This window comes from Sinocyclocheilus rhinocerous, unplaced genomic scaffold (assembly GCF_001515625.1).
Source record: "Sinocyclocheilus rhinocerous isolate Xijiao unplaced genomic scaffold, SAMN03320098_v1.1 scaffold781, whole genome shotgun sequence".
Lineage (NCBI taxonomy): Eukaryota > Metazoa > Chordata > Actinopteri > Cypriniformes > Cyprinidae > Sinocyclocheilus > Sinocyclocheilus rhinocerous.
The window spans coordinates 2,413,690-2,431,720 of record NW_015658395.1 but is presented as its reverse complement, the minus strand read 5'-3'; the positions used below and the strand labels follow the sequence as shown (position 1 = coordinate 2,431,720).

The window sequence follows — 18,031 nt, the reverse complement described above, 5'->3', positions numbered from 1 at the left end:
ATTGCAGCTTCCCCTTTTAACACGAACTGCAAAAACATCAACACAATGGCCTAAGTTCATCTAAAGAGGACATGGATATAAAGACAAATGAAAACCTTAAAAATTTTTACATCTTTGGATATCATAAAGCGTGGTTTTCATATCAAAAACATTTTTGGATAATCTGCTGCCATGCCTGTTCGCTTGGGAAAGAGAGAACGCAGTGGTTTCTCAGTAAACCCAAAATCAACCATCATCTCGCAGCTCCGTCAAGTTCCCATGGCAACCGATTTGGCATCTGGAGAAAAGACCAGTTGGTTTGGCTGGAAAGAATCACTTTGGATAAGCATCCTCTCGATGCCATCACATATTCCTTGGTGGAAAGCAAAATATCCTAAGGTTTTTTTGTGGTATCCACATGGAAAGGCCCAAAAATATCCCATTACAATTCTCAAGGGTCCATACATTCCATGTGGAATTTTCATATCACATTCTCCGAACAAAACGAATCCCCTTCTGTACCTGCTGTTTCATCTTTTTCTTTGGAGTTTAGGTTTAGCAGCATCAGAAAGGAATCCATGGAACGGCTTTGGCAGAATCCCAATCATCATATCCGAAACATACCATGGATCCAAGGTGTGTTTGAAGTATTCCACAGCTTAAATGCTTCTGTAGATCTCTGGACGATGAGTTAGAGAGGGGCTACCAGACAGCTTTTGTCTGCTAAGGCAATATTTGGAGCCAGAGGATGGGCAGCCACAGTCACACTCTCCATGGCAGTCGACCAGATGGGCACCTGAATGCAGGTTCTGGAGGCAGCTGGCACAGGCACTGGCAGTGGGAAGAGTAGCGGGTATCTGCTATTTTTTTGGCTGAGGTAGGCAAGCTTTATTAGCAGGGGGCTAATGTCAGCCCAACATAACATTCTGAGGTAGCTATCTTTGGAGGTATACAGCTTTTGGTGGGTATTATAAAGAACAGGAAAGAGGGAAAGGTGGGAAGAATCCATCACCTTTATGGTTCCTCTGGGGTAGAGCCTGCCTCGAGGCATGTACGGTGAAACATATAACAATCAATTTATCTGAACTCACACAACCACAAGCGAAGGCAAAAGCAAGGCCACATTATTCATCTTGGTATATCTGAGCTAAGGCTAACAAATGGAACAAACCTCTGTTCCCTGTAATCATTTCAACTGAGAATATGGCTTATTGTAGCTTGTTTTGTAAATCATGTAGTTCACTAAATCACACATACTGAAGAGAAATATTGAGATTATTAAAATGGTTTGTCTTTATATTGGGCATCAGTTCAGGCACAATGTAAGGCTACATCTTATTACCAGAGGACGCATTGCAAAAGGAAGTTTTGGTTTTAGCAGAAAGCCCTTTGGTAATAAAATATAAAGCGGGTTTGGTATCATTTTTGTTGTGTTTAGCTTCCATTGTGTATTTATGCTCAGAAAGAGTGCAGTAACTATTTGTAACTTAGCATGCTAGCATAAAAAATGACTACAGTATCTCCTAAGGCTATCATTTGGTGTTCTTGCGCGGACACATCGAAATAAAGATCTTAAAGGAATCAAGCTTTGGTTCTAAAGGGAGAGAGCAAAAGATACAAATGGGACAGACTAAGTTAAACCAGCTCAATTAGCAAAATGTTTGTAGTTAAAGCAGGCCCATTTACACCTTTAAACAGTAGCAGCAGTTTAGGTGTCAGACTGGGCATGATAAATATGGACTAAAGGGATTTTGGTGGGCAGGCTAGGCAGAGGAACCACAAGGAGAGAGATCACCGAGGCAGTGCTAGCTAAGGGCTAATGCTAGCCAGTGTCTGTGCCAGTGCCTGGCAGACTGGCTGAGTGCTGCTCAATAAGAACCTGGCATTGGGCCTGGCGATCTATATTATGACCCTGAAAAAGAGAAAACAGCCGTTAGTATGATAAGCTACCTTTTTACGAAACCCTGACAATCAGAGCACAAGTTCAGTTCCAACTGTTGATAAACTCTGTTAGCAGACAAGAAAAAGGCTCTGAGAAAAGTGTTTTGGCAGCAACTTCACAAGCTGTAACTACAGTGACACTACTGGGGTAATATATTTAACTGATATTCAGATGAAATGACAAAATCAAGAGTAGCATATCCATTCACTAACTGTGTTGAGATTATATTTTGTGGCGGCTTCTTCTCAGTTATAATGTGCTGAGAAGCTCGACTAGAAGTCTTACTTGTGGAACCAGTTCAATGCCTTGAGCAGGTTGTGTTACTGCCGCTTTTGGGATGCCGTTGAGATGCCCTCCAACTTCGCCCTGTGGCACAGACCAGCTGTCCTGAGTCCCCTTCCTACAGAGGAAACTGAGAAAAAAATGAAATGTATTTATTATACTTATACTATTATCTTATTATATATGTACATATACACATATGCATTATATATATTATGTAATTGTTATTATATTGTATATTTATTATGTATGATGTTATTATATTTTATATTTGTGAAGTGAATCGATATAAAAATTTGCACATATATTTTGCACATCTCTCCAAAAGGTCCATTACCTGCGCCGATATCCAAACATGAGGAAGAGCACACAGAAAATGATGCAGGCCATGCCAATGTGGATGCCAACCACAATGCTGCTCACCGAGCTCTCTACACCCCTGCAGTTACATTGAGTTTCCTCTCCTGCAGCAAAGAAAATGATAATTATACACTTATATAATAAATAATAAACACAATCATATGTGCCAAAAGTAAATGCTAATTTACCTGCTCTGGTTTTAGCACTATTCCCGTCCTCAGCCAGTGAAACAAGTTTCTTTGAACAGTCGCTCTCTCCATTGCCATTGTAGGCCACCAGTTTGACTTCATACACAGCACCGGGGTCTTGTGAAGAAAAAAAAAATGGAAACGGTCAGTATCACACACACTGTAAACCAATCAAAGTTACTCATGCATTTGCCTCACACATGCACAATCTAATACATATTCATTGAGCTGGTTTTGTTGACTTTGCAGTCACAGTAGAACTATTGATCAGCTGAGTCATGGTGATTGAGGTCCGGTGTAAAACCTCCTGGCTATTACGGTCCTTCTTTTACTTGGGCAATTTTCTTTTTATGTGATGCAGGATCTGTTTTCGTCAATATCTCAGTTTTCACACTCTCTTCGGAGTTCTCTGAATTCACACAATTGTCACGTAACAATACTAGGAAAAACTTAGAGGAGCATTTGTTCTCTAGTGCTCATGATTTATTTCAGGTCTGCTCTTAAGGTGGGTGAGTGAGGGAATATTTCAACTGTCACTGTACTAACATAATGGCTTTTTCAGAGCTGCTGTAACAGGTCATGTAGACAGAATAGTTAAGTGAGAGAGTATTCAGCATAAAACATTCAAATAAGGAGGGCTAGATGGAATCTGATGGCTTTTTTGTGCTGACAACATGTTTTTTTGTTTTGTTGTTGTTGTTGCTAAATTGTACTTAAGCTTATTTTATTTATATTATATATTTATTATTAGTATTAAAATAATAAAAGTATTTTCTTTATATTAAAATTTTATGTTTTATATATGAAAAAACCCTGAAGAGAAACATTTTCAGATTGCAAAGTCAAGATTAGCTGACACACATTTTTAAAACATATTTTGTAATAAATACAATTCTCTGCACCGAGTTTGAAAACCCCTGACTTAAGATATACTTAAAATCATTTTATTTGCATGTATTAACATTTAACTGCATTAGATTAGCAAACCACTTGGCATTTGCAAAGATACACTGAATCTATAGTCTATAGTTGCGTCAATAGTTTCATATAGTCTATACAAACAAGAAAACCAATTTTCCCTCACCGAGATGAGAAATGGTGTGAGTGTTAACATGGCATGGCAACTGAACGGGCCCCTGGATCTCTCCATGGGGAACCCTGCGGTAAGTCAGTCGGAAACCCTCAGTTTTTCCAGGCTTATTGGGCAGCTCCCATAGGACCTGGACTGCTGTGGTGTTTATTGCTTTGGTGAAAAATGTAGGTGAACTGGGCACTAGATAGGGTGCAAAGAGAGAAAACCCATTATAATGAGTTCAGAGGAACAAGGAACACTGTCAGAGTTCATTCTGTTCAAGCAAAAAACAGGTGGATGGGCAAAAGAGAAGCCATAGAAAGAAAAAAAACAGATGCTTAAACATCTGTGACAAAGCAGAGAGAAGAATAATATTAAAGGACAAGGTAGCAGACAGAGGGAGTCAAAAATGCTGATCTGGGAAAGAGAAGAGACAGTTAGGGAGGGAGAGAGAGAGAGGGAGAGTTTGAAATTGTAGTGACCTAAGCAAAACATAAAAGCAAATAGCATGGGATGTCTAATCTGTATGCAGCTACATACCGCCCCCTAGTGTTGTGGAAACAACAGTACTGGACCGTTCACTAGCACCCAGTGGAGAGTAAGCCTTCAGGTAGATGGAGTAGGTGGTCGCGGGTTCAAGGTTTGTGAGGTCATGCTGAAATGTTGTCTTACTCACAGCCTCCTGTAGTTCTTTGCTTTCAGGCTCTGAAAACAAAAGTGCACCAATTATGAAGTACTATTCCAAAAATACCAGTAGAGAGCAAAATATGTTCCAGTTTAGTGGAAAATCTGAATTCCAGACAGAGACACTCACCGCCATATTTGCGGATATGCAGCACATATCCGATGATCCCGTCTGTGATTTCTGCTGGTGGCTGGGTCCAGGAGAGCTGCAGGGTGGTTTTAGACAGAGCTGTGGCTTTCAGGCCCTGAGGGGCATCGGGCAGCTCTTTGGCCAGGGACACAGCCAGACGAGCACTGGCCTGGTTAGTGCCGGCAGAGTTTTCAGCGATGCACTGGTATATGGCCTCATCCTCTGATGTGATGCGAGTCATGGCCAGGGTGCTAAAAACATTCATTATTATTATTATTATTATTATTTTAAATCTATTCTCTGATTTTTAATGTAACCTTGTTAACATTCAGATATTGCACATCTCACAATTAGGATGACATAATATAAAACCGGTGAACACTGACATCTAGTGGACAGAAGTTGACTCACCGCCATATTTGCGGATATGCAGAACGTATCCGATGATCCCGTCTGTGATTTCGGCTGGTGGCTGGGTCCAGGAGAGCTGCAGGGTGGTTTTAGACAGAGCCGTGGCTTTCAGGCCCTGAGGGGCATCGGGCAGCTCTTTGGCCAGGGACACAGCCAGACGAGCACTGGCCTGGTTAGTGCCGGCAGAGTTTTCAGCGATGCACTGGTATATGGCCTCATCCTCTGATGTGATGCGAGTCATGGCCAGGGTGCTAAAAACATTCATTATTATTATTATTATTATTATTTTAAATCTATTCTCTGATTTTTAATGTAACCTTGTTAACATTCAGATATTGCACATCTCACAATTAGGATGACATAATATAAAACCGGTGAACACTGACATCTAGTGGACAGAAGTTGATAATGCTTCCAGACAAATTATTGCAGGTAAATAAAGCAATTGAAATATTGTACACGTATACATTTGAATGAATAAATAAATAAATACAAAACAATTAATTAAATTTAAAATACCAATACAAATAATAATAAAAATCTAAATAGGCATATAAACAAATAAACAGACACTTTTAGATTTTACGCCATTTTAGATACTTTTTTTTGGTATTTTTATTTGTTAATTTGTCTGTTTATGATATATGCCTACCTATTGTTTAAGGTTTTATGGACTGTGTGTTTCAGCAGTAAGTTTGTGTATCCCTGTCAATACTTCTGAGTCTCATATAATTTAAGTGTGTATTTATAAGTGTATACCTGTTATTGTTAGTGAGTTTCACATTATCGCCTGGGGTGAGTATCTTTCCATTCTTCAGCCAGATGATATGAGGTTCAGGAACACCCTGAGCCACACATGTGAACACAGCACTGCCTCCTGCTGGCTTAGACACAGACTGCGGCCACTGAATGAACTCTGGAGGAGCTGGGGAAACAGAGGAACAGGGTTATAGTTAAATACATTTAAAACTAAACCATACGCAAACTCTTTTTTTTTTTACTTGAAATAAAATATATGTTATGTATCTATTAAAATAACTAGAACTGGAACTGAAATAAAAATGAATAAAAACTACATATACATATAAAAACTTATAAAAATGACAAAACCACACAGCAAAATTACTTAAAAAACTTAAAACAAAAATAAAAATATTAAATATTAAACTATTAATTTAAATAACTTATGCAATCTCAATGAGACTAAAATAACACTGGGTGAGACAAAAATAACAAGAAGGCATTATTTATTTATTTAACCAATTTAATGATGTAATTATTTCAAAACAAATCAAATAATATTAATAACTTTAAATGTGTTTCCTGTTTCAATTTCTCAAAATAAAAATGTCACTTAAAATTTCACACAAAAAAAATTGTGGACACATATTGACTATTAACTAGTTGCTTTTTAGCAGGCATATTATTAGCATATTGGCTGCTTATAAGTGCTCATAAAGCACATATTAATGCCTTATTCTGCATGACCATATTTTAAATCCCATATCTAAACTTAACTACTACTACAACTACCTATCAATAAGCAGTAATTAGGAGTTTACAGAGGGACAACTCTTACTGCATGTGTTTCCTAATCTAAAGTGTTACCAAATTTTTATTTCAGTAATAAATGTGAAAATTTTATGCAGTACAGACAGTATGATAGCGAGGCAAAGATCATTTAACTAACATCAGATCTTGAACTTAAACTCTTTTTATAACCACTCTGTATCTTCCTAAATGACCCCTGCAGCCCCTCCTCTGGCTCAGCAGCGCAGATGCAGGTTCACCGCTCCACTTGACACCCCTTCAGTGTCCACACAATGGCCATGCATATATGTAGAGCTCTCCAGACCCCCGGACTATGCATCTCATTGATCTACTGACACCCACCACAACCAAACACCCCCACAAGAGCCCCTTCTCCCTGGGAAGAGGGTCCGAAGTGGTCTGCGGAGGTGTGGAAGGTCACAGGTCAAAGGGAACCCTATTTCAATAGACAGCTATTAATCAATGCAGGCACAGATCTTTAAAACAGCGCAGCTTCTCTTTCAAATGAGGTCAAAAAATTTTAAACAGTTGGACAAAAATATAGATTTGCCAGATCAATATGAGCTGCAGAGACGCTGTTTAATTGGGTTTCATAGCTGATTGTTCTGTTTCTCATCATTGTGTCCTGAATAATATCTTTAAAGAGAATTAAAAATGAAAATATTCAGAACCAATTTATAATCTAAGTGAGTTAACATATGCGTGTGTGAGTGTGTGTGTTTATACGTATAACCTTATATAGCTTATGTATATAACCTTAGGTTAGAATACCATGACAAGACATCAAGTACCACTATAAAACACAAAATTCATCATATATGTGCAAGTAGGCCTGAAATGAAAAATACAGCCTTTAAAAACACTTCAGTGGGTTCTGCTCAGACTTTAGGGTCAAAGTGAAAAGTGGGAGGGGCTGGAGGGGTGTGTGTATAATGAAACTATAGCAGGGCACAATAGGACAGAGGTCACTTCAGACCTCCAGACACAGTCTGAATGAACAGCGGTCACACAGTGTGTGTGTGTGTGTGCATGAGGAGGGGTGTCATTCATCAGCCACGTCATTGTGGTTCTCTTCTCTCCCAAGAAGCACTTCACACTTGAACCGGAGTAGAACTGCTGATGAATAGACATCCTTGAATAGAAATGTTTTAAACTGAGGAGGGACTAAATAAAGGCCCTGAGAGGGAGCTGATACATGCTGCATCTGTCTGGCTGATATACACATCTGTGTAAGAATTTTTAATGTTTTTGAAAAAAAGTCTCTATGAATTGGTGCTCAAATATTAATAATGGTTCTTATTATTAGCAATGCTGAAATCAGTTTTTTTCTGCTTTATATTTTTGTGTAAACCATGATATGTTTGATCAATCATTAATGCATCCTTGCTGAATAAAATATGAGTTTCTTAAAAAAAAAAAAGCTTACTTTTCCAAACTTTTGAATGGTAAAAAATGTTAAGCAGCACAACAGTTTTCAACATTCAACACTGGGGACTGGAGTAATGCCTGCTGAAAATTCAGCTTTACCACCAAAAGAATAAATTACATTTTGAAATATATTTAAATAGAAAACAGGTATTTTAAATTGTAATAATATTTCACAATATTACTGTTTTTACTGCATTTTTCAAAAAAGTAGGTGAGCATAAGAGACTTCTTTCTCAAACATTAAAAAAACGTAATTATACCAAACGTTTGACCTGTATTTAAATTTTTTTGATAAACTGATTTTGATTAACTGATAAATTTTGTATCAGTTGATATTCAATATTAGACCTGATTTCCAAAAGTGATGGAATTAACTTTGTATCATGTTATTGCATGGTTAACTAAACACACAGTTTACACTTTTAGAAATATTATTGAATTGTTTTGGGGGGTTTTTCACATTAGAATGTGTAATGATCATTAAAGACTATTTAAAAAAGACCAATCCAAACTGCACTGGTTCTATTTCTGTCAGACAAAATCATTTATATGTCATTTAAAAAAAAAAAAACAGTAAGTGTTTAGGTCCGACTTAAACTGAACTTCTTAAGTACATGTAAAATCCCAGTGAAAGTCAGCTATAAATACAAGCACACTTAAAACATGCACATGTCGATCTGTGACTGATTCAGATGGATTTATAATTTTATGACATGTAATTTCCCCTGCCTGCAAACAGGAAGCAATCAGAGTACAATTAAATAACAGCATCAGCTTTTGGGGTCTGTTTTCCACTCCAACAGCTAACCAGCTGTGTCTTTACAACCAGGATCAACTGACAGCATCAGTGCCCAATCCATCTCATGTATTGATCAGTTATTCTTTTAGCAAGGTCTCAGATCCTGACCTTGAGTTTGATCAGGTGGCTATTTCTCATTCATTTAATCCTGTTGTGTGACTTATGCAATCAATTAACATTATTGAAAAACATGGCTGCCTCCTGACTTGAATGAACTGGTTCTTGAATGCATTTGTGGATTTCAAGTCACATATAATGACTTATATCAGTAAGCCTCATGTTTAATATGAATAGCTATTTCTGAACCTGCTTTGATGTGTAGGCGCACATTTTCAGATTGAGAAAATGTAACTTAAGGAAACCCCTCAGCTGAACCAGATGTCAATATCCTTTCATTTTCCATATTAAAAATAGTCCAGGGTTAAAATAAAGGAAGGGGTTCCCTCAACACAAAGCTGTTATAACGTCACAGTCCCCCCCTTGAACTTCGTCACCCACTGCCTGACCACCAGCTGGGACGAGAACAACTGCCCTCATAATGCTATGGAAACTGTGGGGGAGGGGTCATGAAGGCCCATCACCCATCCTCATTTGAGGACCATCCATTCTGCTGCTTCATCACCTGTCTGTCAGAGGAGGCTCCACCCCCTCTGCTTCCTAGGCCAATGTCAAAGGTGAGAAATGAGAGGGCAGAGGTGAGAGGGGATACCTCGCTCCTCCCAAAACATACACATGCACACTAGGAAGACTGCTCTTTGCTGTCTGTCTTCCTTTTTGTTCTCTATTGTCCACATCCTGGCTCAGCATCTGTCCTAACCTTCATGACTGTGTGAAAGTGCAGACCTCACATCCACAATGAGCAGTCTGGAGGACCATAACCTGACAGAAACAAACCCCTCAGCTTTGAACTTGACTAGGATGTGCTGATTTTACCTTTGTGACTGGCAGACAGACTGTTAAGTTATCAAAAGTGTTCACACAACATGACTAAAAAAAAATCAAAATTTCCCTTTCGGCTTATTCTGTTGAATTTCAGTGCTTGTCTATCAAGTTAAAATTATTTAAGACTGCTTCTTCTATTTTAATATATTTAAAAAAATTAATTTATTACTTTGATGGCAATTTTTAAAGCAGACATTGCTCCAGTCTTTCCAATCTTTCAGAAATAATATGCTAATATTTGGTGCTCAATAAACATTTTGTATTATTATCAATGTTAAAAACAGTTGTGCTGCTTAATATTTTTGTGTATAAATACAAATCTTTTGTTACATTATAAATGTCTTTACTGTCGCTTTTGAATAATTTAATGCATCTTTGCTGAAAAGTTTTAATATCTTTAAAAAAAATATCATAAAATATCACTGACCCCAAACTTTAGAACCGTACCCTATACACATGTTAATATTTTAAGTTAAATAAATGAAAATTATTTATAATATATGAACTAAATAATGAATAATATGATGTTTACACGGTAAATTAACATTTACCAAGATTAATAAATGCTGTAATGCTGTTAATTCATTATACTGAATGTTAACATATTAAACCTTATTATAAAGTATTATTAATCAAACATATTCTTGCGCAATTCCTTGATAATGAATTTAATTTCTGTCACTCTGTGTTACTCTAAATTTAATTTTGCTTCACTGATCTGAATTACTTAATGAGGCTTTTCTCAGGGTTTGTTGGGAAGGTTTGTGCTTTCTTTTTTTTGGAGAAATAACCTAACCTAATCTCTTTGTTCCCATCTTACACAAAAAGTGGATCAATAAATGAATCAATACATTCAAGATTACCTCCCCCAAATGGCTTCACTGCCAATTCTGTTGTAAAAAGACTGATAGGGGTGACTATTGATTGATCAGACTTAAGCTGGACATTTGGGACACAGACAGAGAAAGCACACCTGGGTGCAATTTCAACAACAATTTAACAAATTAATGGATGCATAAAGCTAAGGGACAACAGGATAATCTTCATTATCACAGCAGATATTTCAAATATCTGCCTCTTGGCCATCACTTTTACTGTTTAAGATGTTAAAAGACATTATTAGGATTATTCTTAAGTTCAGATGAATTAGAAGCTTAGTCGTTCACACTTACTATTACCGACTGTGATATTAAATGACTTTTGTACTACGCCTCTCATGGATGATTTATCCATTTGTTCTCCCTCATGTTGTTCTTTCCTAAAGACCCCCAGTGTGCAGCTACTTTGAAGAAAGCCAATGAAAGGAGCATGTATACCTCAGGGATATATGATCAGGTTGAATGTATGGACAGTAGCAGGGTGATGGATGAGATGTGTCATGGGGTGTTGAAGGGGGGATATCTCCTAACAGCTGACTTCATTACCCAAGCTATTCCTCTCAAGCCCAGCTGGACAGCAGCAGCAGGCCTTAATTACCATAATGGTAGCCAGAATCTCACACCATCAGACCCAGTACAGAGTGAGGAAAAAACCAAGAAGGGCAAAGGTGAGAGAAGGGAGGGCCTGAATATTGACTTCTACTGCTGTGCTGACCAGTCAGCTTCCAAGGGTCATGTTCAAAACCAGCTCTGCCTGATGTCTGGCCATCATAGCAGCCAAAAAATACTATATTCATTCAATACAAACACAGCTATAAACACACACACACAAGACAATAGGCTTGCTCTGTTGTGCTCAGTGAAGTGTGCAAATAATAAAATTACTGTAATAGTGCAGCTTTGTGAACTTCTGTCACAACAAATCAGGATTAAGCAGTGTGGGGTCAGCTATTATTTCCCACATGGGTTAGGACCATTTATGAAATACTGAAGCTAAAATATCTACTTTTCTGATTCAATACACTACCGTTCAAAAGTTTGGGTCCAGTAAGATAAAAAAAAAAGAATACTTTTATTTATCAATGTTAAAAACAGTTGTGCTGCTTAATATTTTTTGTGTAAAAATAAAAATATTTTGTAACATTATACATGTCTTTTACTGTCACTTTTGATTACTTATAAAAGTTTTAATATCTTTAAAAAAAATATCAGAAAATCTCACTGACCCCAAACTTTAGAACCGTACCCTATACACATGTTAATATTTTAAGTTAAATAAATGAAAATTATTTATAATATATGAACTAAATAATGAATAATATGATGTTTACACGGTAAATTAACATTTACCAAGATTAATAAATGCTGTAAAAACGGTGTATTATTTCATGTGTTATCTAATGTTAACATATAAAACCTTATATATTGAGTATTACTAATCAAATATATTCTTGCACAATTCCTTGATAACGAATTTCATTTCTGTGACACTCTGTGTTACTCTAAAATTTCATTTTGCTTCACTGATCTGAATTACTTAATGAGGCTTTTCTCAGGGTTTGTTGGGAAGGTTTTTGCTTTTATTTTGGAGAAATAACCTAAGCTAATCTCTTTGTTCCCATCTTACACAAAAAGTGGATCAATAAATGAATCAATACATTCAAGATTACCTCCCCCAAATGGCTTCACTGCCAATTCTGTTGTAAAAAGACTGATAGGGGTGACTATTGATTGATCAGACTTAAGCTGGACATTTGGGACACAGACAGAGAAAGCACACCTGGGTGCAATTTCAATGACAATTTAACAAATGAATGGATGCATAAAGCTAAGGGACAACAGGATAATCTTCATTATCACAGCAGATATTTCAAATATCTGCCTCTTGGCCATCACTTTTACTGTTTAAGATGTTAAAAGACATTATTAGGATTATTCTTAAGTTCAGATGAATTAGAAGCTTAGTCGTTCACACTTACTACTACCGACTGTGATATTAAATGACTTTTGTACTACGCCTCTCATGGATGATTTATCCATTTGTTCTCCCTCATGTTGTTCTTTCCTAAAGACCCCCAGTGTGCAGCTACTTTGAAGAAAGCCAATGAAAGGAGCATATATACCTCAGGGATATATGATCAGGTTGAATGTACAGACAGTAGCAGGGTGATGGATGAGTTGTGTCATTGGGGTGTTGAAGGGGGGATATCTCCTAACAGCTGACTTCATTACCCAAGCTATTCCTCTCAAGCCCAGCTGGACAGCAGCAGCAGGCCTTAATTACCATAATGGTAGCCAGAATCTCACACCATCAGACCCAGTACAGAGTGAGGAAAAAACCAAGAAGGGCAAAGGTGAGAGAAGGGAGGGCCTGAATATTGACTTCTACTGCTGTGCTGACCAGTCAGCTTCCAAGGGTCATGTTCAAAACCAGCTCTGCCTGATGTCTGGCCATCATAGCAGCCAAAAAATACTATATTCATTCAATACAAACACAGCTATAAACACACACACACAAGACAATAGGCTTGCTCTGTTGTGCTCAGTGAAGTGTGCAAATAATAAAATTACTGTAATAGTGCAGCTTTGTGAACTTCTGTCACAACAAATCAGGATTAAGCAGTGTGGGGTCAGCTATTATTTCCCACATGGGTTAGGACCATTTACGAAATACTGAAGCTAAAATATCTACTTTTCTGATTCAATACACTACCGTTCAAAAGTTTGGGTCCAGTAAGATTTTAAAAAAAGAATACTTTTATTCAGCAATGATGAGTTAAATTGATCAAAGGTGAAAGTAAAGACATTTCTAATGTTACATAAATGCCAAATAAAACCTGTTCTTTTGAAATTCGTAGTAATAAAAGAATCCTAAAAAAAGTCAAAGTTTCCACAAAATATTAAGCAGCTAAACTGTTTTCTACAGTGATAATGATAATAAATGCTTCCTGAGCAGCAAATCAGCATATTAGAGTGATTTCTGAAGGATCGTGTGACACTTAAGACTGGAGCAATGACTGCTGAAAATTCAGGGAAAAAAATACATTTTAAAATATATATAGAATATAGAGTATAGAAAACTTTAATATAGAAATATAGAAAACTTTTTGTAATAATATTTCATAATATTACTGTTTTGACTGTATTTTGATCAAATAAATGCAGCCTTGGTGGGCATAAGAGATTTATTTCAAAAACATTTTAAAAAATTGTACCAACCCCAAACTTTTGAATGGTACTGTATATCACAAAACACTGCAAATGATCTTTCAACTGAGACAAAAGACCAAAATGAGGAGAAATTAGATGAAAACTTTTTAAAACTTGAGTATCAGTAAAATCAGTAAGAACATGTCCCAAAATATCTTCAATACAAATCCAGGAAGTTTACCTTGAACTACCAGCCTGCCCAATGCGGTACGCCTCATCCTGGTACCAGGCCGGTTGGCAGCACACACATACACCCCAGAGTGCTGAAGGGAGACATCGGAGATCATCAGATTCCCCGTCCCGAGCACTTGTATGCCCTCCACTCCGATAGATCTGCCGTCTGATGGAAAAAAATTATGAGAAAAATTCAACTACAAGAAATCTAGAATGTTAAGTTATCTTTGCACAGTTTAAGTGTAAGGATTCATACCAAGTCTACTCCAAGACACAATCGGGCGAGGGTTTCCAGTGGCGATACACTCCAGGATGGCAGTCTGATGGACGGTGATGGTGAGGTTCTGTGGGCCGGACAGGATGACTGGCTCCTTATAGGTGCGAGGAACACCTCCTGAGAGTAGAAGGGCAAATAAAGAGATGATGAAACTGGAGCTAAATTACAGCTCACTAATATAAGGATGACATTTGAGGTAATCAATGTGCTGGTTGTTCAATACAAACATAATACAGCACATTGCTTATTTACAGGATGCATAGAGTTGAAGGTTAAGGTTATGTACATGCAGTCTGGGGTGTTTGCCAGATCAAGGGTGACTACTGACCGGTTACGTTCAGATAGGCCTCATGGCTGTAGCGGGTGTTGGCGATATTAGTGGCAACACAGCGATAGACACCAGCGTCTGATTTCTTAACTCCTGTAATCTGCAGAATACCCATTGGGAGAAGAGTGTACCTGAGCAGAAAGAGTAACACGAATGAGCAATCCTGTGAGGAAGAATATAAAGAAATACAGTAAGAACTGTGTGTTACCTGTCATCAGATGTTCCAAGCACAACACGGTCCTTCTCCCAAGTAATGCTGGCCTCAGGAATACCATTGACCTGACATTGGAAACGTGCAACACCTCCCTCATCTACTGACATGGACTCTGGGTGAGTGTGGAATTTTGGAAGAGCTGTGGAAGACAATTGAGAGTTATTTATAAACCAAATATAATAATAATGATTTCTAAAGGATCGTGTGACACTGAAGACTAGAATAATGGCTGCTGTTATTCAGCTTTGCCATCACAAGTGTAAAGTACATTTTAAAATCTATTAAAACAGAAAACATTTATTATAAATTGTAATACAATTTCACAGTATTATTGTTGATTACTGTCTCAAACAGATGCAGCTTGGTCAAGCATAAGAGACTTCCTTGAAAAAATATTAAATAGATTTCTTTTTATCAATATACATTAAGCATAAATGCATCAAAACTTAGTGAGGTTTAGTTTAATTGTAAGATTATTCAAAGAAATATTCTTTATACGATTTTGCATGTGAAGTCAATTTATCCTGTTTTGAGGATGTTAAGATATTTGGATATAACATTATATAGTTTTCTGGATATTTTCTAGATACAGAAATAAAAGATAAGTATACTTATTAAGAAAACTATTTTTATGACTCTATGTGGTATAACAACTGTTTGTACTGTCCCATATGTGAATTTACTGTGATAACTTGATATTGGCATCTAAAAAGGTGATTTTTTTTATTGGGGATGTAGGGTGAGGTGCCAAGAGAATTGTGGTCTAAATAGCCTGGTCATTCTTATAATCAATAGGTAGGAGTGTTAGAAGAAGGGGCTCCCAATGAGAGTTCATTGCCATGGTAACAGTACCTTCTGGGGAAGCATGTAGTGACAACTATAATTCTACAGGATTATCACCCACCCTACTGCTTTTATTGGACCAAAGGGAGAACCAGAGGAAGATGGGAAAGGACAGAGTAACAGATAGTAAACGGACATTGGTACCTCCACTATATCACTGTATTTTTCAAACAATTGGGTAATCATAGGCAAAGCATACGATTTCATATCCGAGTGAAAAACTATCTACTGTCACCCTGTCGCCCATGTTTGAAATGCTTTCTCTTCAGTCACTCACATGCGAGTTGCACACGGGCCTTGCGGCTGACCAGCATGCCGTAGTGGTTCTGTGCAGCGCAGTAATACTCTCCAGCGTCGGTAGCATCTCCATCCCGTCTCTTCTGGAAGCTGCGAATCAGGAGCGTGCCGTTGGATAGGATCTTCGCCCGACTGCCTACTCCTGAAAGCAGCGGAGCTCCGTTCTTATGCCACGTCACCGTAATGGGACCCTCACCATCCACCCTGCAGTCCAGCATTAACGGCCTGTCCCGTACCGCGATAACATCACTGGGCTCAGTAAGGAAAGCCAGCTCAGATCCATTACACAAACCTAATAGTGAGAGAGAAATGGTAAATGGGTCAGATACAAACTAGATTATAATAAAAGCTATGCATATGAAACACTGATGATATATAAAAAGAATAGTGATGAAGTTCTATTGGGTTTAACAGACACTTAATATTCCATAATATTATTAATTTGACTTCACTGATGCTATCGAAGGAGAACGAAACTTGAACTGGATAATGACAATTGTCTTCTGTAGAGCTGCTTTATAGCTGAATTTAATTTGTTTCAAAATTGATGAACTCTGCAACTTTAACACTGTTACTGAACTAAATGTATTCAACATTGAACTAAATTGAGTTAAATAACGACACTATTGTCTTTTAGAGCTGCTTTACAGCTGAAACTGTATTCATTTCATAACTGGAGAAACTCTGCAAAATGAATGCTGTTATTTTCTCATTTATTACTGTGAAGTTGATTTGAAACAATCTATTTTGTTTCAAAGCACTATATACGTAAATGTGGCTTGACTTCTAAAGCTAAAGAATGATTTTAGCTACTTTCCTTGAAATATTTGTATTTTAAAATTGCTAAAAGTCCTTTTAGGTCTCATCCACAACTTTCAAAGATTTTGAGTTTATGTTATATATGTACGTTTTTGTGTTTGCTGCATATGTCTGTGTTTTCTTTTAATTCAAGACTCGAACAAAAAGAAAACGCCTTTGAAAATGAAAGCTCTGAGGTCAAACTTTCCATATCCACAAAACTGCATTTGTGTCTCATTACTGATGTCATTGTGAGCTTTACCATTTAAGCATATCTGCCTATTTACTCAGTGTCACCAAACCAAACCTGGTCATCACAATAGAGACAAATGCAATGCAGCCAGTGAACCACAGAGGGCTGTGACAAAGCCAGAGTAGAAGGGATGGAGAATTAGGGTGAGTTATGGGGTCAAGTTAGAGGAATCTCTTTTGAGCAAACGCACCCTTGATGACAATAGCCCTGTGACGACACCCTTTTCCCAAAAACAACTCCCGGCAACCACCAGGAGCCTTCTGCACCCCTCTCAGTCTGGACCATCTGCCCCCCACTTATACAAACCCCCACCATTCCAAACCCCCAGCGGTCACATTTTCCTTTCAGTCTGATTCCAGGGTGACTTTCCCATGCCACTGGTTCACCCCAGTCCTCTCTCATTGTCAACTTGCTACATGGCCATTTCATACATCTTCTGTGCTTTTCATATGGAGAACTCCAGACCTAAAGCCACCCTTAATGTGACCTCTGGAGATGGCCGGTGTCTCCGGCAGCTGTTATGTTAAGGATCACAAGTCTGCTCTTGAACTTGCACTAGATGAGATGTAAAGTACCTTTAGCATCTGTTAGGTAGATATAACCTACCCCACTTTCAATATGCACTTCTGTTCCTCTGCTTGCTAAAATATACTCACTTCTGACTGCTGGGGTCCACAAACACCACCTGCTCTTGATCGAGACATGAAATTTATAAGTACATAAGAGTCTTAAAGGGATAGTTCACCAAAAAATGAACATTGTGTCATCATTTGCTCTGTGGAACACAAAAGAAGATTTCTTTTAAATATCTTCATTTGTGTGCAGAAGATATTTTGAAGAATGTTTGTAGTCACTGACTTCCATAGTGTGGAAAAATACTATAGAAGTCAGTGGCTACCAGTAGCTGTTTGTGTCTGTTGTGTTCAGCAAAAGTAAGAAAATCTTACAGGTTTGGACTTGAGGGTGAGTAAATTTGACATAATTTTGAGTT

The 18,031-nt window shown here is 37.6% G+C and overlaps 1 protein-coding gene across 1 annotated transcript; it reads right to left on the bottom strand.

Moving 5' to 3' along the window:
* Positions 1-2,536: 2,536 nt before the first annotated feature.
* On the bottom strand, positions 2,537-17,442 carry LOC107722127 (immunoglobulin superfamily DCC subclass member 3-like). Its single transcript, XM_016530350.1, has 12 exons — positions 17,353-17,442; positions 15,970-16,321; positions 14,844-14,988; positions 14,636-14,766; positions 14,287-14,424; positions 14,038-14,196; positions 5,808-5,973; positions 5,049-5,299; positions 4,364-4,528; positions 3,836-4,024; positions 2,752-2,868; positions 2,537-2,667 (listed from the first exon to the last, which is right to left on the bottom strand). Exons 1-12 carry the CDS (start codon positions 17,440-17,442, stop codon positions 2,537-2,539), a joined length of 2,034 nt encoding a protein of 677 aa, XP_016385836.1.
* Between the last annotated feature and the right edge of the window lie 589 nt (positions 17,443-18,031).

What these genes read in the sequence shown, in the direction of transcription:
- LOC107722127 (XM_016530350.1), bottom strand. Translation starts at nt 17,442, where the DNA reads ATGAGAGAGGACTGGGGTGAACCAGTGGCATGGGAAAGTCACCCTGGA. An exon ending in GGCCTATCTGAACGTAACCG is followed by an intron (nt 14,425 to 14,635) that starts GTCAGTAGTCAC and finishes TTCTACTCTCAG; the next exon opens with GAGGTGTTCCTCGCACCTAT. An exon ending in TTCCACAACACTAGGGGGCG is followed by an intron (nt 4,025 to 4,363) that starts GTATGTAGCTGC and finishes CACCCTATCTAG; the next exon opens with TGCCCAGTTCACCTACATTT.